Below are 24,219 nucleotides of genomic sequence, written 5' to 3'. Positions count from 1 at the left end.
ATGGTGTCCTGGAGAGAGAAGGAACTGCGGGTTGAGAAAGGCTGCTCTATTTCCACATTGGTGAACGCAGATGTTCTTGAGAAACGTCGGTACTATGTCCGGTCAATTGCGGAAATCATACAGTTCATTGCTGTGAATGAACTTCCACTCAGAGGAGACTATGATATCACTACCCATAATGAAAGGGGCTTGTTTGAGAAACTTTTCCAGTTTACCTTAAGAAAGGACCAGAAACTTGCTGATATTGCAAAAGTCATGCCGAGTAATGCAACCTATCGATCACCGGAAATCCAAAATGAAATAATAGACACACTAGCAGATATGGTCATGAAAGATGTTGCTAAAGATGTGAATAGCACATCCACGAAACGATATACACTTCTAGCGGATGGTGCGCGTGATAAGAACAATGTTGAAAACATCTCGGTAGGCGTACGCTTTGTTAAGGAAGGAAAATGCATGGAATCTTTGGTAAGAATGCCCCATACCACAGAGCTAGATGCAGAAGCATTGACGGAAGTGATTTGCAGCACTTTGGAATATGCAGGTATCCCATTGGATAATGTGATTACCCAGTGCTACGATGGGGCGAGTGTTATGAGTGGAGACAAAAGTGGGGTTCAGAGGCGCATACAGGAAAAAATTGGCAGACAAGTGCCATACGTGCACTGCTACGATCACAGAATCCACTTGATAGTCATCAGCCTGGTGTCATTCATACAAGACATTGGCATATATTTTGACCAAGTAGAGATGCTGTATAATTTCTTCAGAAAGCCGCAAGTAGCAGCCTTGTACAGTGGCACACACATCAAGCGTGTTCTCGAGACACGTTGGTCCGGGCACCTCCAAGCAACCAAGGCCATCGCTGATAACTTCACCAAGATAATGGAAGCACTTACTGCCATCAAGCTAAATACATCAATGTTTGATGGGGAGACCATTGCCACTGCTACAGGCCTTCGACAGACGATCTCGGATTTCAAGTTCCGGTTTCTTATGGTGTTCCTAAAAGAACTACTGGAAGTAATGTCGCCGATCAACAGAATGCTGCAGGCACGTGAAACAGACCTGATCGAGGCATTCAACCTGGTGAGTGCTACGACTGGAGAGCTGGGCGATCTGCGGTCAGATGAGCATTTCACAACATTTGTGGCAAGTGCTCATAAGCTAATGGAGGCGGAAAGTGATGAGATTACTGGACCCGAGACATCCCGCCCAAAGCGTGCTAGATTACCCAATGGTCGTCTGGATGATTACGTAATCACGGAAGCTATCGGTAACAGGAGTGCTAGCGCATCTTCTCAACAAATGTCCAAATTAAAAGCCACCATGTATGAAGCAGTTGACATAACACTGTCGGAATTCAGACGGCGCTTCAGTGACAATGCATGGCTCTATCAAGCAACTTCCGCTGCGAGCCGAAAGTCCGAAGATTTCTTTCATCACGAAAAGTTAGCCCCGTTGGCAGCGCTCGGTGTTACAGTACCATCTGAAGCCGAACTTTCCGTGTGCAAGAAATTCCTTGATCGCAGCCTTCCTGTTGCAGACTCGAGCGACTCTAATGCTGTACTCAAGAAAGTGTATGAGCAGAGAACTGCTTTCCCAGATACCTACAACATGTTGGCAGACATCTCAACGTTTGGAAGTAGCAGTGCTCTCTGTGAGAGTACTTTCTCTACAGAGGGCAGGATTGATAAACCTACACGTCGCTCAATGCTCACAAGCCGGAAAAGTAACTTGGTCATGCTTGCATTCGAGAAAAAGAGAACAGAGGCCTTGAACCTGGATGAATTTTTGAGCATATTTGCACAGTAGCAAAGACACTTGCAATTGTTCTGAATGACTACAGCAGTACGGTGCTAGGTCAACTCCCACCCGGACAATTACCACCCATAGCGAACCCTAACTTTAGACCCTAACCCTAACCCACTAACCCTAACTCTGACCCTAAACCTAACTCATTGACACTAACCATAACCCCTAACCCTAAAACTAACCCTAATTCTGACGAAAATAAAGCTTCAGTTGGGTGGGAACTGTCCGGGTGGGAATTGTCCGGGTGGGACACGACAGCAGTACAGAGTACATGTGTTATCATTTTCACGTATAACACCACAAATTGATGTATGGGACTGAATTCATGTGGTTCAAGATTATCGTATTCGTTTACTTAAAGTGTAACATAAATTTCAATGTGGATGTGGACTTGTACAAATATCAACCATTATTGATATCAATGCCCAGTAACAATCTGTCAGTAGCATCTCCCTGCATGGTCGCACTAAGTCGTGTGAAAGATATTTCAATTAGCTGTTTCATGCTGTAGATTTCACCCTAGAACCGTGGGTGGGTCACTGTGAGACAGAAAAATCCGTTTGGCCAATTCCATAACTTAGCCATTGAACTATGAAAAGAAGCTCATGTTTGGTATATGTAAGGGCACATTCGCACAGTCAATTCTAGAAGTTTGTATGCATGTGGCAACAGGGATTTTAGAGCATTTCAAAAATTTCTGGATGTGTCTCACTGTGCCCCAATTTGTGGGGCACTGGGCACAGCGAGACATTGTTCTCAAAAATAGGAAACACAGGGGATTAATAGAATACCTATTCGTGTCTTTCTATGTTTTTTGTGACTGCTGACTATAAATACACAAAGAACTGGTGTTACTCTCAACATGAATCCCTACCCATCTGGGCTAAAATCATTTTATTATAAATGATTTGATTTGACACATGATTTCAATACATGAAAACCCTTTCAAATTTGATGTTCAGATGTCACAATTGAGTCCGAGAAGTGCTATTTCCAGTGATCTGGGGTGTTGTAGGCATCAAAAATTTTCTGGTACGCTCCGCGCCAACCGATGGTGGCGCTCCGCTTAGATAGTGTACCGATTGTTTGCCCCCCTTGGACAACTCCCAGCCCCCCCAGGCTGAACTCCCTGGCTACGGGCCTGAGAACGCAACCGTGCTTGCTGGTGATGACTTGCCTAAATGTCCGTAACTCCCACCTCGCATTCCAGGGTTGTTTATTGGTGATATTATGGCATTTAAACTGCTTTCATTCCCAAACTGAAAATCATTTACGGAGTGAAAACGTGTATTCAGGGCGGGATTTGAGTTGTGAAGTGGGGGGGGGGGGGGCAAACCTGCCAGCAAGACTATCTAAGCGGAGCGCCACCATCGGTTGGCGCGGAGCGTAGAAGAAATTTGGTGGCTTTACAAACCCTCCAGATGGCCGGAGACGGCACTTCCCGAGTGCTCTAAGCTGCATGTACCCATCCTTGAAATATGGATCTCATGTCTGCAATTGTATCTAGATAGTTAATTATCGTTTAAAAATTTGAAGAAGATTGATAGTACAACATATGGTCAGATGGTGATGTACAACTTTTGTTATACGTCACTATCTAAGCGAAGCGCCATTATCGGTTGGCAAGGAACTTCGAAATTTTCGATGAAAGGTACCCTTAGATCGGTAAAATTAACACCCGTATAGGCTTTAAATTGCATCTAAACAATTAATGAACGTCTGTAAATTTAGGGAGGAAGGATAGAAGAACTTATATGGTGATGTACAACTGAAGCTTATACGTCACTATTTAGGCGGTGCACCACCATCAGTTGGCGCAGCGCGTCGAAATTTAGGCAAAAAGTGAATCCTTAGATCAGCAAAATGACACCTCTGGTAACAATAAATCGCATCTAGACATTTCTTTCCCCATAAAATTATTAGTATATTGTGCATTGGACCGATCAAGAATATGTAACTTGGCAAATATTGGGGGCTGAACATACCTTTTCCCTCACTTTTTTTTTCACGGGGGACAAGCCCCTCAAGTCCACCGGTTCCGTCGCCACTGAATTCGGGGGAGGGGGGTGACTTTGTGGATTTTACAATGCGACTAGGTGCAACATGGAGCAATATTTACGGGGCATTTCATAGTACTGGCTGAGATTTTGAAAATGAAATTATTACCTGGCAGTACCGGCATTATGTTTGAACTATTGCCAGATTATCAGGCAACATAGAAATGCATAATAAATACTTGAATGTTACATACAGCAACGTTGAATATCAATTCCTGAAGCTAGCACTGTAGCACATGCTGCGGATTCATCACATGCAGAATTGAATCGCTAGTGTGTGAGCTCCAGGATTCGTAACCTGTGCTACGAACCATGCATGTGCTAGCTCCAGCTTCAGTTATTCATGCATGCTACATGTTACGATGTTAAACACAAATTCGAGTAGATTCGAAACAAATAGGCCTATTTGGTACAGCTGTTGTGGGGGAATAATTTCGATTAGGGTTGTGCACAATTGTCTGCAAAAAAAGGCAAAAAAAGCTAACTAAGGTCTGAGAGGTGTACCCCGCAGGAGGTACTGTGATACTAAGAGTTGGCATTCGTGGAGTGCAGACGTGTTTCGCTCTCGCTCTTCATTTGATACAGCTATTATTATCACTGTAGTGTTCTATTCTTCCCGCCAGGCGGGTGTGGTAGCTTGTGTTCGTGTGTGCGTCAGTTCGTATATCGTTTGTAATGTAGTTTAACCAACCTGTCTTTAGGGGTTTTTTTGGGGGGGGTAACTCATCTGTGGCCTAGCCACCTTCGGTATCATGGCATCGCGCCGTGATTCTAAAATTGTTAACTTGACCTTCACCGGTGAAGAAGCGGTTCCAACGGTGCAAGTTTTTAGTATTTTGAAGAGTAAGGGTGCTTTTTACGTGACCCGCCATGCGGGATACAAAACGTCACGGCCAAACGGCACTACCGAACCATCCCATTCTGACAAACGAAACTCAGGTCTAGCGAGAGTAAGGGTGTTGTTGTGCCTGGAGAGGTCTCCAGGGTCGTAATACGTACGATCTACCTTTTACCAGTGACGTGACCCGACAGAAGGGTGTCACGTTGCTGAGTGGTGTCGATAGTTTGACAGTTACTCCATACGAACGTTCCGTATCGGTAACTGTCATCCACGTAGGACTAGAGGTGCGTCAGGTAACTTGTCGCAACTGTTCTAGGTCGGTTTGGGGCTGTCAAGGCTACCAAAATGTGCTCCTACGGTTGTTCAACGGGCACCGACAGGTTGGGATCAAACTGAAGCAGGACATTCCCTCCTTCCTTTTTATTGCCGGGCATAAAGCTCACGGGCGTGCTTTTTACGTGACCCGCCATGCGGGACACAAAACGTCATGGCCAAACGGCGCTACCGATGCCGGCAGCGTAATTTTTTTTCCTAGGAGGGTTAGGGGTAATTATCATATATAGGCGTATCCAAACCCTAGCGCATGCGTGTTACCCATAGACACTCGTTACTCATCGCTCGCTGCAATACACATGTGTGGGCCGGGTGTACGTGGGCAGTATGTACGCTGTACAACGCAATAGATCTCCGCTGTACAGTTTTACAATGCAGTTTGCCTTTTTGGCCAAGGATTACCAAGTGAGAATTGAAGAAAACAAGTGAAAGAAATACAAATTAAAGCGCGATCAAATCGTCACCCTCAATATCATCACATAATTATTTTTCATTTGTACAATTAAACAATGATGCAAAGCAGATAAAGTACCGAATGACTGATAGTTCATAAAAGCAGGCTTAAGTTTGTATGTAGGCCTACTATATTAGTACCATGTACATGTTACACTTTACCGTAACATTAAAGTTTACCGTGAAGCTAGAAATACATGTAATGTAGGCTAGCAGATTAACATTAACCAAATCATTAAATTAATGTCAGTCGCGCACAATGATGACGACAGATGAAATCCGTACATTGTGTCTAAAATCTGGGTGAGAGAATTACTTTAGTAAATGCAATTGTATCGAGTAACTTTACATCTAGGGCGAGATTCCAGCTGAAGATTGGCGCAAGGATTGTCAGTCGAACAGGTCTCCATTGTTGCACGAACGCATATACGTATATATGTGTGCAAAACGTGAATCGCGTCGTACACACTGTATGTACGACTACTACTACTAGCTATAAACTTTAAACGAGTAACACGCATGCGCTAGGGTTTGGATACGCCTATATATGATAATTACCCTTAACCCTCCTAGGAAAAAAAATTACGCATGCCGGCATGGGAATTGTATTTGTTTCTAAATAAAAAATTATACACACATTCCTGGATTTGGTATAAAATGTGTGTGCATTCAATGCGAGTCACCATTAATACTAAACAGAATGTTTTATTTGTGATCTCACATGTTTTTATTCTTCGAAACACGTCCTCCTGTTATGACCAACTTTCTTACACTTTCTGCAGGTTATGTGGAATTTGAGACCTCTCTGATGCTTCTCCTCCAATAGTTGTAAGCTATTTTGTTTGAACATTATCTGCTTCAATGCTTCAACACCCTTATGATTGGAGGATCTGAAATACCACCCGGTCATCCTGTCATTGAGCTTTTCTAAGCCCTGCTGAGAGAAATGGGACAGATTACCATGAAGTTCAAAGGATTCGTTAACATGGTAAACAAGTACATGCATGTATGGCGTGACATTAGTGGTGATGTACACAAGATTGAAAGTATTAAAGCCAATCCTTTGTTGTTTCACGGAAGGCTGGAATTTCATCCATTGGGATTTTGTCTTTGAGCATGGTGACAATTGTTACAAATCTAGTCCATAGGGACGTAATCAGTTCTAATTTTGGATGTCCAGGGATCATTTCAGCTAGATCTATATTGTTCAAAATTTTCCAGTGCTCTGGACCTGTCAAATCGCGAGAAGATACTTTTTGGGACTCTTTGTTCACATAGAACTGCCACTCGATATTGAGCTTCTGTACAAAATTCTCGAATCGTCTCATGTTGGCACACTTTTCTGGTGAATAGAGGGTTGAGGAAACAGAAAGGTTATCTCTCTTCCTCAACTCCGTCAACAAATGGTTGAACAGCTGATCAGCAACACGTAAGAATAAGTTCAAGGTGTCAGGAACTACATGGGTGATTGGTATATTGGGGAACAAGGGAGCATGGCTGCAGCTAAACTGAACACTTTTCTGTTTCAACTGAAAGCATTTTACAATTTCCTCAATGGACCGTGCACCCAAGGTGACATCTGTCATCGACCACTGTTTTCCAGTATCAAAACGTTCCTTGGCCGGACATTTACACCATAGACATGAGAATGCCGAACCAAAGCCATCAATACCCATGACTAAATTAAGAAATTTCAAATCCCCACCCAGGAAAAAATCCACTCTATAAATATGTCCATCAACGTTCACTTCTTGTAGGTTGTTAATTTCACTAATTATATCCCCTAGGCCCTCCTTCAGACAATCATACTTCTCAGGTACCTTTACTATACCTTCTTCTGGAGTAACTTCCTGTTACTCCAGAGCAGGCCTGTTCTCCAATAATAGAGAATACAAAGTTCAAAACATGAATTCGCTTGCCAATCCTTGTTCCGTCTCCTGAAATCTTTACCTTAATCCTCCCATCTTGGAGAATATCTTCATCTTGTTTGCTTGCAGACATTTGTCTCAGTTTCACAGTTAACCTTCCTTCAATAGATTGGTAAACACCATTGAAACTTCCAGACACTCCTTGTACATTCGACTGGGCATTAACATCCTTTATGCGATTTGAAACAAGCTTTTCAGTTGGTAAGCTGTCACAACTTTCAGCTAGTTCGTGATACGCTCTACGTGAAATATTAAACTTGTCTACTAGGTGAACAGCCCTATCAGTTTCACAACGGCCTTTACCTTCGCGGTTATCAAAATAAAGTTCCACCTCCTTACTGTGTTCATCTTTAAAGATGACGAGGACTGGTGACATCCCATTTTGTCTCAAGGCTTCCACAACATTTTTAGCTCTATTGATTTCCTTTTTCTTGTGGCGTCGTTTCTGGAAGGCACTATATTTGTGTTTGTCCTTTGTCTTACCCCTGCTCCGCTTTTTCTTCCCATCGGTTCCTACTTCAGACTTGAAGTATCGATGTTGCCTTGACCAGATCTTTCACCACACTGGTCGCAGTTTCCAGTTCATCCTCCAACAATTTTTTCCGTTTCCGTTCCTCTGCGCAATCTTCTTGTAATTTCCGCTTACGTGGTGTATCAGTTTTGTAAGTAAAGTTGATGTCAGATGTGGAGGACTTCAGTTTCGCTAGCAATTTCTTCAGTTGTGTACCTCCTTTACACTTCTTCACTTAATGACATAAAAAACTTTACTTTCAAGGTCAGGGTTTTCATCAATGGATCAGTTATGCACTTTCTCAAATGTGATTCCATTTTGGTTAAAAATTTCTCGTATCATAGACTCAATATTCTTTTCTGCCAAGGGATCCACGGTTTTGACTAGCTGGTATAGGTAATAATTGTTGACCGGCACATGAACTTTATCTGGGTTGTCCACATGTAGAGCAGCAGTGACCAATGACAAGTAAAGACAGAACAGGAAACATAGTCTGGAAATGCTCACTTGGGAATCCATTGTTCAGCTGTGGAGTTACATTTCTCACTTCAGTACCTCAACCAAATCGGCATGAGTGCCATTGTCTTTAACAAATTTAAAAACAAACATGAATCCTCGATGGAGTAGACTTTGGCAACCCGTGGCGGAATATTCTACTACAGGTTTCCTCTCATACATTTTAAACTGAACAGAACCATCCATTATAAAGCAAAAATCTGCATGCGAATTCAGAATTCTGCGGTGCCACCCACTACCAAGAAAACAATCCAAGTCGGTCGGTCAGTTGATTTAACTTATTTCCTCAAATGTTTCTTTTTGTATTGGTATCTTTATTTCCGCCATTGAATCTGTTTTGCGATTTGAAGATGAAGTTGCTTTTTGAAGAGTTCCTTCGCATTTGGTTCAATGCTGGAATTGGGAATGTCTAAAATATCACTAAAATGGCGCCATTCATCGTACTTTCTTGGCCATCCCTTGTAATGGACCAGTGCACTGTCTTGTGTTTGTTCCAAAATTTGAAGTTCAAAATATTTGCTGTGCACCATCTTACCTCTGGAGTTTTTCGAGAAGTGTCCAACTTAATTTCACTCTGTAGAAGGAGACGGTAGTTTTCTTTTCTCCTGGCTTCACGAGGGTGTGACTCGCGTGGTGGAGTCATAATGCCACATTCTTGCTAGGAAAGGAAAGGGGAAAATAAATGAAATATCAAATAAATGCAATCAAATAACTTATAGTGACAGGTAGGGATACTTTTTAAGAAAAAGTCGCCCAGGAAAGAACCTGGGCACGAAAACCAAACTACCAAACGACTGATCCGCTCTCAGCCTAGACTTGCCCCAAGTCTCTCACGTGATTCTCTCTTCCACCTCTCATCTAATGCCTGTTCCGATCCTTCTCTCAGTGACTCCATAACATTGTACCGCTATAATCAGCCTACTTCTACTGTTCCTTGCAACACGCCCTCAGCTCACACGTACTTGTTTCAAGTGGTTCGTGTGCTTTCTACATACACACGCACGTAAGTTGACGTAACGTACTGTTACTGAAGCGGTACTGTTCGATCGAGCTGCCTGTCGTGAGAGACTTGTCTCTTTTGGTTCTGTTGACGTCATCATTTTAAACTTATTTGTTTTCGTCCCTCAAATTTCGGTGAAACCAATCAGCTTCGGTATTGTATGACAGTTGCTGCATATTCATTAATTAAGATAAATATTCACATCTTGCTGTGAACGTCCACCCCACCGCGTCGCGACGCACGATCTCGGAATACTGGACATAAATGTACATAGGCCTATACAAACGTACACAGAGCAAGTGTTGTAAACTAATAATTATGTCTAATCCAATGCAATGGACGAGGCACTCATCTTAAACTCCATACAATTTGCCTCTTCGAAGTTGGGAATACCAAAAGAAAACGTTCACGATGAGCAAAGGGATGCGTTGATTGGTTTCTTAAAGAAATGGGACGTTTTCGTCGGATTACCAACAGGGTACGGCAAATCACTAATTTTTCAAGCTGCGCCGATCGCATTAGATTTCATTTACGATGTGAAAAATAACGTTAGTAGTGGTAACACGAGAGCTGCTAACTGTAATAATAATAGTAATACTAGCAACAGCAGTGCAAGTCGGAATAATTCGGCCAGTTGTAGTACTAGTTGTAGTAGTAAAGTTACTACTCTGAGGTCCATTATTATAATAATTTCACCTCTTGTATCACTGATGAAAGATCAGGTTACATACCTATGTCATAAAGGACTGAACGCTTTTCATCTGGCCGGCCCTTCTTCGGCAGAACAGAAACAAAAACTTGAACTCGGCTATTACAATTACATTTTCACTAGTCCTGAGCAGTTATTCAAACAAGGACTGGAATTTCTAAAGAAAACGACATACAAAGAGAGGCTGGTTGGCCTTTTTATAGATGAAAGCCACTGTGTAGCAAAATGGTGAGTAGCCTAGGCCCAGGGCCTAGGCTACGCCTGTAAGTTGTAAAGACTAGTAGATGATCCTAGCCTAGGCCTATATTATATTTCTCATCAGTAGCAATTGCAAAACATGGTACCCTGCTAAAGACTAAGTCCTTAAACAAAAGTCTGTGTTACCTGTTTTCTCGGCACTAGATGCATGGTACAGAGTAGGTTTCACCGTGCTGTGTAAAAGAGCAGCCCATCCTACCCCACCTTTTCCCACCCTGACACTCTTTTACCCATCCTGCCCGATTTCTCTAGGTTTCTAAAATCTTCCAGTGCAAGAATTGTGTAGTAGACTGTTCTATTTCCTAAAACTTATAAGGCTCTTGAGAATCATGTGACAGTAATTTTCTCACTCAATTGTACAATTTACGAGGAGCAACTGCTTGGCTTACCTTGAATGTGTAATATTTAAGTCCTAGAATATCATAAAAGGTACTGTACTTGGAAGAGAAATGAGGAAAAATTTGTGACATTTGTGACATATTTAGCTATTGCTTCAAAATAAGTTTGGGGCAACTGCTTTTGACCTTTAAAGACAGCACACTGTGTGTTTGCCTTGTATGATTGCTCATGCTCAATTACAAGGTTACATGCAGTCATTATGTTAAAAGAATCAAATTTATGTTTGCTGTGTAGGCTTCAAATCATAGCATACTTTATGAGAACCCCATACAGCCAAAAAATTACCACAGTTTACCATGGTAAAAATAAAAATTTACCATGGTAAACCAGGGTGAATTTTTGGCTTGTAGCTATGAATTGTCTAACATATATTTACTGGCAATGTACTATGTATTGTATCAGGAAATATGTTAAAAGCACAACCCTGTAGTTTAGTAAAGTCCTGCACTACTATGCTATGTCTTCATGATGGCAATTAATATACCACAACCAAAAATTACAGACCAGTTGCATGCTAGTGCTAAATTTTACCACATGCTTCATGAATGGCATTGAACAGCAGCTATACTCACTGTAGCAGATAAAATGATCACATATTGAAAGTCTCAGGCAAACAAACCTCATGCTCATTACCATCTTACTTTCGTACAACTGATATGGAGTTAATTTTTATATTTCAAGAAAATGTACAAATAAACCCACCGGTGTTGTTTGGTTTCGTTTCTCGTATGAAGAATTAACAATGGTGCTGTCAGTGTCAGGCACATTGGTGAGACTAGCCCTATCCGTATCAGCAGTATCTGCGTAAGCTAACTGTCGACGTTTCGATGATGGTTTAATTGCATGGGGAGGTCCTCTACCAGCCCCTGTCATGGGACTATTGACCATTCTTTTCGAAACGATAACATCTTTACTTGATCTTGCTAATTCATAAGAAGATTTTAAACTTTCTTCTACCTTCTTCAACTTTTCAACGTTGTCGAGTTTCGTTTGCATTTATTGCAAATATGTCTAGCAACAGCGAGTACGTCTTCTTCCGTTGTTTGCAATACGTTAGCAAGTCTCTTCAATAACGTTAGTGGGGAATCTGATGAATTTCTCGGTGAAGGAATTAACGAAAAATATTTCTTCGAAAGCAATAGGTCTTGAACACAAATGACGCATTTGCGAAATCTTACATCTTCCTGTCTACCAACTCTCCTGCTGTATAGTTTTACTGGAGTTTTCGCATCCATTTGCCTCGATACACAACGACTTCGTTTTACCAGTGTACACAGTGCCACTTCAGGGTCTAGGCTAGTCTATAGGCCTATGTATTTATACACACATTCCCTGACCACATTGTCTGTATTTACTATACTAAGAACAGGTGGAAGATTCATTTATCGCGTGCACTGTACAAATTTCCCCACACAAATAGCACGCTTATATTAGATGTTAATCATATCAATGCTTGCTAAAAATAATTATTGACGTACAAAATATTAACTTTTGTGTGAAATTTATTTCAAAAGGCATATTAAGTTAAATCATTTATAAAATAATAAAGTATCACCTTTAGATAATGAACTGTCTGTTTACATATTGGAAACTTTTCATTGGCTACAGAAAATAGTTGAATATTCATATTGGAATACCACCGGCTCAAAATGTGACGTCACCAAGACCAAACGTTACAAGTCTCTCGGGGGCGTATAGTATGAGTGTAGAATAAAAGCCCGCTCGTATCATATACGCTCGCTGTGCGTGTTGGTCGATATGGAACGTGAGAAATTGTCGTGCTTGGTGGCGGTGCAGTCGGAGAAGCCTTGAGAGGGTGTCATTATAAAGAGAGTGGACAGTGGAAGAGGAGGGGAGAATCATATAAATCCTATTAGCTGCAGTGGGAGAGAAAATCGCGAGAGACTTGGGGCAAGTCTACTCTCAGCCCCAATCCCCTTCCATCGGGACTGTGACTGTGTGATCATCGTCAGGTGTGTATCACCATTCCCGAAAAGAACAGATACTACACATGATCTTAGCCAAAAGGCCGAGAAGCGACAGGTAGGGATGTACCGGATTCCAAATTTTAAGATCCGGCCAGAGGTTATAATGGCAACATCAATAGGAAGGGTAACAGGCCTAGGGGCCAGGCACATACCCAGGACTTTCTATTGGGAGGGGGTGAGGTATGCTTCCATCTTTGGTTAAAACTTCAATGAAATGGTCACTAGATGGAAAATATTTTGACTTCAAAGGGGTTGTGTGGGACTCATTCCAGCATTATAATTTTTTTTATTCTCTGGCAATTTGTTTTCACCCCATGAACCCATGGAATGCCCCCCCCCCCCATTCGATACCATTATAATATTCAAATGTTCTATAGTTAACAGGCAAATGGCCAGGCTTGAAAATATCAAAATATGGGTGGAACTTAAATTCTTGGAAGGAGAAACGTGCACTCACATTTCTTATGGTTTTCACTCACTTTCATATACACAAAGGACTATGATGATAGTCCGAATTTTATTGGTGTGCTCTTTCATTTTGGTTTATTTAGTAAACTAAGGAATCACTATTTCCTTTTGGACTCTTGGTTAATCATAATACATATTACTTTCCATTTACTTGTGCTGACAGATGCTCATAACATTTTGAAAAAGATCCGGTTCCGGCCGGATTCAATCCATCACATTTTCCAGTAACGGCACTATAATTAATTCCAGATATATCCAGCTTTTTGTCATTTTCCTCATTTTGGAAGCTCACTTTTTGCAATTAAGGAGCATTCCCAAAAAGGGTGTGATCCAGGCTGATCCTGTATGCACACAAAACATTATTTCCCAAAATATTTGAAGAATAGTGTGGAATGACGTGCAGTTGTTTTTGATACAGTACAGTAGCAGGCGACGGTATGTTAAGTGGTGGTGGGGGAGGGGGATTGGGAGACGGGATGGGGCACCATAGCATCAAGAGGTGGGGCGCAACATAACCTAGGATACTGCATCCATGGGCAGAGAGGACAAAATTAAAGTGGTGGCTTTGTTTTGTCGAAAGGTGGGACACACCTAGTTACTTAGCCTGCTCAGGGTTGCAAGACCCTTCCTTCACCAGCCCCGACTAGATTACGGTACGGTACTGGCATGCCAACTTTGTGAGCTTAATTCCCCACAAATCCATTTCATTCATTCTCAGTCATATCCATGTAGGCCCGTTGTTTCTTGTTCATGCACTTGTCAATTGTATGACACACCTACTATACCCCTGGCAAGGTCTGTCATTGTTGAGCCATTGACCAATTACAGGTGACTCACATGTGTGTCACTTGACCTAAATTGTCAGTCACTCATGTGGGTCATTTTTTTCCAAATGTTTGTCAGGTAATTGAAATATGTGTGTCACTTCTGTGACTCTACAGTATAACAAGTCATTTTACAAAAATTATATGCCGCACACTAGTCAATGACGGACCTTGCAGCCAGGGGTATTGGGTGTGTCTCATACAATTGACATGTTCATTTAATACAGCTCATTATTGAATTCATTACTACTTTTAACATACCCGTACTGCATACCAAGTATAGACTAAGGCTGTGCCACACCAAGGAATTTTATTATAGAGGGGCCAGCTCACCAAAAACTCACTGTTATGTGTAACCCTATATGATGAAAACCCCTATGATGAAAATTAATGCCCTGCATGACTACAGCATCATGAGTATACGTCTTACATTATATATCGTGCCAGGGGCAATTGCAGAATACCAGTGAACTCAAAACGACCTCTTTTATTTTTAAGGACTGGCTACACCGTTCAAGACGACTCGTGAAAAAAAGCCCTATGAAACAGTGTTACAATTTTTTAACAAGAGCCCAAGGGCACTGTGGTTCCTTGCTTGGGGTATATGACAATACACATAGTATTATGAAGCAAGACTGGGCTTAAAAAGTCCAAGTAATTCTGGTCCTGCATGTTCCCATAAAGTAACCAACACTATAGCCAACACTTTTGTGATCACATAATGTGATCGGATTTTTTATCAAAAGGCACTTTTGAGATCTAAATATGGCGTCGAAAATGTGAGAAATATAAGAGACCTACAAGCGTGTCAACAGATATGATAACAATGGTGACCTCAGATGACATGACCTTTAAGTTTCAAAATGTTCCACCACCCCATTCACAACTTGTCCCAAAATATGAACCATGTCACACCATGGCATTGAGATTTAATTGCATTAAATCTCCAAAAATTAACTTCGAACTTGTATGTAACTTCACACACAAAAGTTACCCGGAGGTCAACCAATTGACATTTTTGATCGGTGAGACCTAAATAGGGCATGACTGTAAAATTGCAAACATTTTGTCTTTGCCCATTTTCTCCCCCCATAATACTACTTTTTTAACATTAGCTGACCTTTGGTGACCTTGGATCACATGACCATTAAGTTTGAAAATATTCCCCTATACCATTTGCAAGTTGTCCAAAAAAATCAACCTTGTCACACCTTCGCACTGGGAGTTATTGCATTAAATGTGTGAAAATTAACTTTCACCTCAAATAACTTCGCACACGAAGGTCAAATGGGGGTCAACCTATTGACAGTTATGATCAAAAGGTACCTTTAAGATCTGAAAATAGCATCGAAACTGTAAAAATCCACAAAACACGAAAAGGTCACCAGAGGTCAAGGGTCACCCAGATGCGGGTCGACAAATTGGATTACATTGAAGCAACTCCCAACCCTAACGGACAAATCGCAAAAATACTACTTTTTTATCATTAATTGACCTTTGTTGACCTCGGATCACATGACCGTAAAGTTTGAAAATATTCCCCTATACCATTTGCAACTTGTCTGAAAATATCAACTGTGTAACACCTTGGCACTGGGAGTTATTACACTAAATGTCTGAAAATTAACTTTGACCTCATATAACTTAACATACAAAGGTCACCTTGGGTCAACTTACTGACATTTTTGATTGATGAGACCTAAATTAGAGCATCAAACTGTAAAAATTCTAACATTTTTTTCTTTGCCCATTTTCTACCCCCAAAATACTAGTTTTTGGACATTAATTGACCTTTGGTGACCTCGGATCACATGACCGTTAAGTTTGAAAATATTTCCCTATACCATTTGCAAGTTGTCCAAAAATATCAACCATGTCACACCTTGGAACTGGGAGTTGTTGCATTAAATGTCTGAAAATTAACTTTGACCTCGTATAACTTCGCACACGAAGGTCACACGGGTGTCAACCAATTGACATTTTCGATCGGAAGGTACCTTCCGAGGCACAACTGTGATCCAAGCACGTTTCTATGTCGTAAGTGATTTTGTAGGGGTAGTAGCGTTCGTGTTGAGGTATCTCTATACCGAGTTTATCTACAGTGCGGTATGTGTTTGGTTAGATTACGGTTTCGAGTAAAAAGGCGTCGACATCGGGTGCAGCTAAACGTTTTGGCATAGTGTTCTATATCGGTGATATAAGAGAAATGATCTTCGAAATAATTCAGGTACATGGTGGTTTGATAGCGACAGGGAGATCTGCGCAGCAATTCGGCTACAGGTTTACTCTTGTGTAAGAGGTGTTCGGTATCAGTGCTACATTTCAACTCGTATACATATATGTTACATTCAAATATTTTCTCAAGTTGACCTAATTCTAGAAAAGTAACACCTTCGAAAGCATTTACACTTGTAGTCTGCCCGTCGAAGGTATTTTGATATCGATTATACAAGGCTTCTGGTGTTTCCGAACTAATTCCGACAGACTTAAATGATGAGCCAAACATCTGAAAAAAACATAAATTATCTGTGTAGAGTGAATTTCTTCTTTTGTTGACTGCCATCGATAAAATATACCTATGATCTACAATTTCTCGGGGAAGATTGTGAGGTGGGGCACCTACCAATGCAAACGGTCTTAACTTATTAACGTAAACGGTCATGTTGGTGATTAGATCTAACACCCATACAGACTCTGGTCTTTGATTTCAAAGATACCGCTCGACATCAACCTGCTCAAACAGAGACATAAATCGATCGATATCACTGCGTTGTCCGACAACAATAGGTCCATCGAACAGTCTATGGTTATTGAAAGAAGAGTGAAAGTATCTTCGTTCACCTCTCAACTTGTTGCGCAGCATAAAACCAAAAGATGCATTTAACTTAAATTGTGTGGTTTGATCGTGGTAAACTTAACCTAAAATTATAAACATCTTGAACCCGGTTGTTTCTTCGATGGTGAGTTCTGATGGCGCCCCAATTATTTCTATATAACTGTTGTAATGGAGAATCTTCCATCAATTCTTCGAGAATCGCAGATGGTATCCTCGTCGAGATCGAAGTCTGGTGCTGCTTGTGGTAAGGCTTGTGTCGACACAATTCCCGCTCTTAATGATGGTACGAACTGTTGTACCTCAAAGAAAGAAAAAAATAGATAAAATTAAAAAATAATATCAAATAAATGCAAATAAAAAATAATAAAAATAAATCAATAAATAAAATAAAATAAATAAATTAAATAGAAGAATGAAAACTCACCTTATTTGTACTGCTTGAACTGGGAACGTCTTCCAAATCCACCTCTTGTTTGTTACTTCGATTGGGATGACACTTCCCCTCTTTTCATGACGTTTTAAATTGGACTTAGTTTTAAAAGTCAACCAACAACGTTTGCAACAGAAAACGGGTGTCACATGTACCGTTTTGATATGACGCCGGAAAAACTTTTGTGCAACCCGTTTTTTCGCACGATAACGATGTTGGTTTTCTCTTCTTTATATTTGGTTGGGGTTGTACTGGGGAGAACACCTCAAACGGCTCACTGAGAGGAGAGGACGGTTGTGCTGTAGCTGTTTCTGAGGGATCTTCAGAGGGTGTCTCTACCGTACGACTTGCCCTTGATAAATAAATAAATCAAATAAAGAAAGGACAACTTGGGCGTTTCAACATGATGACTAGTCAACACCTATTTTACTTGTATAACCATTAGGCCTACGTGAATTAATACTGGGAGTGTAATATACGGAGAGTTCGTTTGAGGGTTGAATTGTTTTGCGGTTCTAATAGTCGACCCAATCTGAACGAAGGAGCAGTCGTTTATTTTCTTAAATCGTGAATTGCTTCAAGTTGTTTTCGCGAGCGAGTGCTTGTGAATGATGGTCAGATCTCCAAAGACATTCGTTTATATCAAGTAAACTCTTAACCGTTCACATAGTAACATGAAACATTTCTCAACCTGAAATTATGTTGGGTCACACTACGATTAATCAAAGGTTTTGTGACGTTTCACATATGACATATCAACTCATACATGGTTAGACATGACCCCTTAGTAACCTTCCTTAGGAACGCAAACAGAGTTCGCATATATACGGCAGGTAGAACATGGTTTGTTTTTAGCCATTGCATCATCAGCATTTGCATACATACATATGTATGTATGCATATATACCACCCCTTAACGACTAATGTTTTAATCTTCCTTAGCAACGTGAACAGTGTCCACACGAATAGTGGTGGAGAAACATGTATCAACACGACTAGGTGTTATTGCATCATCAAACCTCCACATACAACATAAGGTGCGTTCGACTCCTCTACTCGAGTTACACGAGTTCAGCTGATAAACGTTCGGCTTGTGGAAACGTCACGAAAACGTCACAACTCGAGTAGCAAAAAGGTAACCACCTCCGGGGGTCGGTTACTTATGTAGGTATGACGTTATTTACGTCACAATTAAGATGGCAACACACGAAGTAACACTGCCTTCGGGCAAAACAGTGCCAGTTAAGATACAAAGTGGCCAATAGGAAACATTCTCAAAAAGTAAGTTTGTTATGGGTACAGAGTATTAAGTACCAGAGATCTCCACGTCAGTGTTTACGGCCCATTTGGCTTGTAAACCAGCACATGGCCCTTCATTTTGACCTACGAATAAGATCTCGAACGTGTTGACAACTGACATGCATGATCGGTGTACCGTATCTGTAGTGTAGGCTATTACTCTGATTGAGATTCGTCAACATAAGATTATTATGAAAGTTAAGAAGGTAGGCTAGTACCCTCCAGAAACGAATAGTGCTAGACATTACAGGCTATCGAACGAGATCCAGCGACCCATTGTTGCCTGTTAATGTTACGATAACAAATATAACCATATATTTGTACTAGTAAATTGACAGTCAAATTAGGTAAGCTATACATGCATAGTCTACAGAGATAAAACATTCCAGATTTATAATTAGGTCACGCCAGCATCGCATAGATTAATTGGCCTTCGGCAACCAAAAGTCCTACGTTTGGTCAACAAGGTCATAGGTATGTTCTGTTTTATTGAAAATTTTGTTGATCCTACTTTTTCACCCGGGTCCACTTGTAGGCCTGCCAGTAATATTTTTAATGACTGCTTAATATTCTGTCTGGCCAACAGTATAAGAACAGTATTAGAACAACTGTGTAAAAGTTTGATCTCACAGTAAGTATCAGTTTACAGTTGTACTCTGTGTGCATCATATTTTAAATATATTAATCTTCTGATTTCCAGACTTTGCAAGAGTTGTGCACGTTCTACAAGACTTACCGCTGGGTGTAAGCTACCCGGTAGAACTTGACTTCAGTGAGAAGGCTGCAGTAAGTACACCAGCTGCATTGAATGACAATCTTCTCCAGCCTTCAAAAGCTTCATCTACTACAACCATCACACCATCTACCGAAACCAAGACAAGTGAACCAGTAGCGTCATGTACCCCATATACAGACTTGGTTTCATGGGAAGATAGCCAGGTAAAAACTCTACTGAACATCATAAAGAAGGACCTACTGAAGCTGAAAAACAAGAAACCAATCTGGAAAAATATTTCATCTGAGCTGTCTGACACACTTGGTGTGAAAGTAACTGCTGATCAGTGCTATGACAAATACAGAAACATTAAACAGGCTCTGCGCAAACATGAAGATAAACGTCGTCAAACAGGTAATGGTCAACCGAAGCCGTTCAAATTTCCAGACATTTATGATATAGTTGGTGATGACCCCTCTCTTCAACCAGCCTATACCTGTGATTCAGAGGGAAACATGTCAGAAATTGGGGGCCAGCTAACAAGTGATGAGGACACAGAACCCACGCGTAAGAAGATTAAAACTCGAAACCGGTCATCTCTCATAGTAGATGAGATGAAGGGTATGTTCATGGAAAGCCAAACACAGTTGCAAGAAACCCTAATGGCTATGCACAATGAAAACAAGGCCCTTCTTACAAAACTTATTGATAAACTGTAGATGCATTTGAGCTGAGATAGCATAGGTGTTTTTGTTGAACAAGTTTACTCTTTAATTTTTGTTCTTTCTTTTATTAACTTCATGTATTAACTTCATCTTGAAAAGAGGTTGGATTTTACAAAAGGAGAAACTACTAGACTACATAATCAAGACAAATGTTGTACTAGAAAGACAACCTTTGGAGAAGTTGTAACATATTTTACAAGAAAAAAAAAAGGACAAAAAAAGTTATCTATAATCTCATACTTAAAGAATTATAAGAGCTGCCTTCAATTGTTTGTTGTTTTAATTTTATTTGCAGTAATTGTTCTGTTAGCATCATGCTTTTTATCTGCTAGAAAGCAAACAAGCTTATAATGTTAGTTGAACAATGCCATAAGCTCCTGTCGCCTCTCCTGACCCTGTTACTTCCTCGTTGTAAGGATAATCCTGCTGCTCTCTGTCATGGTCACGGTTTTCTTGAAACTCCTCCATAAGCTCATCGTCATTCATGATGCACACATTATGAAGGGTGCAGGCTGCCAGTATGGTCTTACAAAGAAATGTTGTATCCTCTGCTCTAAGAAATTGTAGGCGAAGAAACCGCCCCTTCAAATGACCAAACGCACGCTCTATGACATTCCGTTGGCGACTCAATTCTTGATTGAATCTTCTTTGCTCAAATCCCAGATTTCCATAATCTCTAAAGGGAGTTATGAGGTACCGCAAAAGTGGGTAGGCAGAATCACCTAACAAGTAATATCCAGGAGGGAATTTGTTATCATCCCCCCATTAAAGAGCAATTTCTGAACACTCTTGCATCGTGAACACTGCCAGGTGCTTTTTACGTGACCCGTCATACGGGATACAAAACGTCACGGCCAAACGGCACTACCAAACCATCCCATTCTTACAAACGAACCTCAGGTCAAGCGAGCCAAAAAAAGTACATACGCTCACCGACCTGCAGAGACAAAACGCCCAACCCCCACTGAAATATTAAAAAACTACAAATGGACGACCAGCACGCAGCGAAACAAAACACCCTTCCCCAGCACACCACCGTCCAAAAAATCGTGAACACTGCCAGGCCATCCCGTCAGGACGTGTGTGAAAAGTAAATTACTGGTACAAACTCCCTGTAACTGCATTGAATAGAAGTGCTTCCTATTGAAATATGACTGTGGGATCTCTCTTGGTGCTGTTATTCTGATGTGTGTGCCGTCGACTGCACCAAGGGTATTTGGCAGCCTCCCAATCCTTCGGAATCCTTCAGATACAGCTCGCTTGCTAGCATGACTAACTGGCCAGGAAACAAGTCGTGGCATAACATCTGTAACTATGGCTTCAGCAACTCTGCAGCAAACATTGTGATATGTGGACTCAGACACCCCAAATCTGTCAGACATTGTCCTGAAGCTCTCAATGTTGCCTATAGAAAAAGAAAATGTGATCTTACTGAAAGATTATTAAGCCACTCTAAAACAGCCCAATCAAAGCCTGCACGACGGCCTGGCATCTAGGTAAAGCTCATATGGACCTATATATACATCGGCATGCTGGCCAGGGTACTTTACAAAGAGTACGTTCGGGCCGGACCAAGCTTATAAAAGTTGTTTACTAGCATAACTTTATGATGACTGATGTATGCGGGTCAATGGAGGCACGTACAGGGAAAAGGATAGTGTTGTAGGTGCAGTACCAGTGTCACACCATTTCTTGGAATGATTTCAAGGGAGACCACAAAGAAAAAGCAGCAGCAACTATAGGCGTACTTACCAACGAACCACAAAAACATTAGGAGCTGTTTTTTCAGTGTCACTGATTTCGTGCCGCCTAGGCAGTTTTCAGGCGTTGGAACATTCGAGCTCGCTAATTGATTTATAAGTATTTCTGCGGTGGAGCTGTCTAGTCTAAAGTGAAACGTGAAATCAAGGTCGTCATATCGATGCACAATGTTTTCTGCAAATCCAACTACTCGAGGAACCTCTTCCCTTTTCAGCTTTCTTGCCGACATGACTGGAAAAATCGCTTTAGTATGCTGCATAGCAATTAATTGTTGCATCTCACATTCCTGGAGATAAATCTGTAGAATCATAGCAATGCAAACTTTTCTCCTTCTTGTCTGGGCATCCATGCTCTGTTGATAACATATAAACCACGCTATCAATACGACTACTTCATGACGTTTTGCCCATTCAGTCGTTCGTGTCGTCTATTCACCGCGCATGCGTAACGAAGTTAACTGACGTCGAGAAGATTACTCGAGTTGCTACGCGAGTAGAGGAGTCCAACGCACCTATGGACACCTCTCTTGACAAACAATGAAATCATCTTTCCTTAGTAACTCAAACAACTCAAATAGCGCATGTGCGAGAGCAATCGTACGCAGCAGCATGGTCACTCGACCTTTTCGAAAGAGTTATCTCCCCCAATGGACGGACGAAGTATTTACCATCGCAAAACGTATAGCTCGTACACCCCCAGTATATGAATTGAAAGATTACAACCAAGACAACATCGAAGGTCACTTTTACGAGCAAGAACTTCAAAGAATATCAAAAGCAGATCACACTTATCGCATCGAGAAGGTACTGCGTCGTCGCACTCGTGGTGGAAGTAAACAATATTTTTTTCAAATGGAAAGGCTACCCAACAAAATTCAACAGTTGGGTATCTGACGTGTTTAATTTGAAAAACATTCAAAGTGCACCGTCCGTGTTAGGTTTGACATTGCTTTTGTAGATTTGACGAAGACAGCATGGCTTCTTCCTTTTACGTCACACTGCCTAGTAACGCTTCTCCGGAAATTTATCCCGACAATACACTTTCACATTATCGCGTAAAACTCCCTCAACCTATTTCACTGGAGGGTCAGTGGGAGGTCGGTTTGACCGAAATCTTATATCCTCACCAATTGTATAACATTGACGAAGACTGTAAGTACACATACACCGTGAATGGACACCAGTGGTGGACGAAACCATTAACACCTGGTTTCTACAGGGATCCTTCGACGCTTTTGGAGACAAATTATGTGGAGGAAATCCGTTACCGACTGGATAGACAAACGGACTGATAAGTATCCAGCTAGCGGAAGGAGCACAGGTCAAGTTTGAGGGCCGGTTAGCTGAGATTTTAGGTTTTCCATCCACAAGTACAGTAACCAGCAGCAGCACTTTTAACCATCCATTTGATCTGAAACATAGTCATCACATTTTCGTGTACAGCGACATTATAGAACCACATGCTGTGGGGCACACCAAAGTGCCTCTTATCCGTGTTGTGACCGTTAAAGGAAAATACGGTGAGGATATCAGTTCTGTATATGACAACGTTTACTATCACCCAGTGAAGCAAAAATATTTTAATACCATCGAAATTGATATAAGGGACAATACCGGTCGCAAAATACCATTTCTTCGAGGCACCGTCATCGCGACACTTCACTTTCGTCTTCGCAAAGCTCCACAGTTTATTTCAAGATTTTCAAGAATAAACACCATGCGTCATTCACAATTTCAGAGTGATCCTCGAGACTACGAAAACCACTACCTACAACAGACAGGTCGTGGTTTACCGGTCTTTCAAGGGGCCCGAGTTCAAAAGGGACATGGTCTAGGTAATGTGTTGGGAAGTCTGTTTCGCTCAGCTATGCCTCTCTTGAAAGAAAGGTGTCAAGTCATCGGGGAAAGAGGCTTTGCGTACCGGCGTCGAAATTGCAGGTGATGTTCTAGACGGACGATCTATTAGAGAATCTGCCAGGAATAGAGGTGTGGCGGCCGGAAAACGAGTGGCAAAGAGGGCAGTGTCCTCGGTGGTGGGTTCAGCAGGTGTTAAAAAGCGTAAACGTGCCACCTCCTCTGGCAGAATCAAGCGAGCCGGGACAGTCAAAAGATCTCGAGACATTTTCGACTAAACACCTTAATTCATCATGGCTCTGCTACACGAACACTCCTGCGAATGCAGCAAGTCAGAATTGGACCTTTTTCTCGTACCTCCTACGCAAACCAGTTTCGAGAAAGGACAGTGGGTAGGTATCACCCGATCGCCAATCTCACGGATAATGGACCCATCGAATTTTAGGTTTCGGGCTCTTCGGAAGAATACATCGACTTAGCGCAAACCCAACTATACG

At 41.4% G+C, this 24,219-nt stretch overlaps 3 protein-coding genes and 1 pseudogene across 3 annotated transcripts in view; 2 read left to right on the top strand and 2 right to left on the bottom strand.

The window, feature by feature from the left end:
* LOC139954702 (zinc finger MYM-type protein 1-like) lies at nucleotides 1–1,818 on the top strand. Its single transcript, XM_071954623.1, has one exon. The coding sequence runs from the start codon at nucleotides 1–3 to the stop codon at nucleotides 1,816–1,818; it is 1,818 nt and encodes a 605-aa protein (XP_071810724.1).
* Nucleotides 1,819–11,316: 9,498 nt separating this feature from the next.
* The window catches only part of LOC139984726 (uncharacterized), a 226,439-nt gene continuing 213,536 nt past the window's right edge, over nucleotides 11,317–24,219 (top strand). The window contains exon 1 of the transcript XR_011799157.1: nucleotides 11,317–12,734. The gene's annotated coding sequence lies outside the window, so the exon portion shown is untranslated. The remainder of the gene's footprint in view (nucleotides 12,735–24,219) is intronic.
* On the bottom strand, nucleotides 12,705–12,864 carry LOC139957804 (U2 spliceosomal RNA; annotated as a pseudogene).
* On the bottom strand, nucleotides 18,881–22,987 carry LOC139954701 (putative nuclease HARBI1). The gene is made up of 3 exons (XM_071954622.1): nucleotides 21,861–22,987; nucleotides 21,142–21,513; nucleotides 18,881–20,869 (listed from the first exon to the last, which is right to left on the bottom strand). Exons 1-3 carry the CDS (start codon nucleotides 22,216–22,218, stop codon nucleotides 20,454–20,456), a joined length of 1,146 nt encoding a protein of 381 aa, XP_071810723.1. The 5' UTR covers nucleotides 22,219–22,987; the 3' UTR covers nucleotides 18,881–20,453.

Source organism: Apostichopus japonicus, chromosome 17 (genome assembly GCF_037975245.1).
Source record: "Apostichopus japonicus isolate 1M-3 chromosome 17, ASM3797524v1, whole genome shotgun sequence".
Classification (NCBI taxonomy): Eukaryota; Metazoa; Echinodermata; class Holothuroidea; order Aspidochirotida; family Stichopodidae; genus Apostichopus; species Apostichopus japonicus.
This window is presented reverse-complemented; position numbering and strand designations above follow the sequence as displayed.

Excerpts from the sequence above, each read along its gene's own strand:
- LOC139954702 (XM_071954623.1), top strand. The coding sequence starts at position 1 with ATGGTGTCCTGGAGAGAGAAGGAACTGCGGGTTGAGAAAGGCTGCTCT.
- LOC139954701 (XM_071954622.1), bottom strand. The coding sequence starts at position 22,218 with ATGGATGCCCAGACAAGAAGGAGAAAAGTTTGCATTGCTATGATTCTA. Across the intron at positions 21,514-21,860 it reads AATGTTTTTGTGGTTCGTTG|GCAACATTGAGAGCTTCAGG; the intron begins GTAAGTACGCCT and ends CTTTTTCTATAG. Across the intron at positions 20,870-21,141 it reads TCACGATTTTTTGGACGGTG|GGGATGATAACAAATTCCCT; the intron begins GTGTGCTGGGGA and ends CTCTTTAATGGG.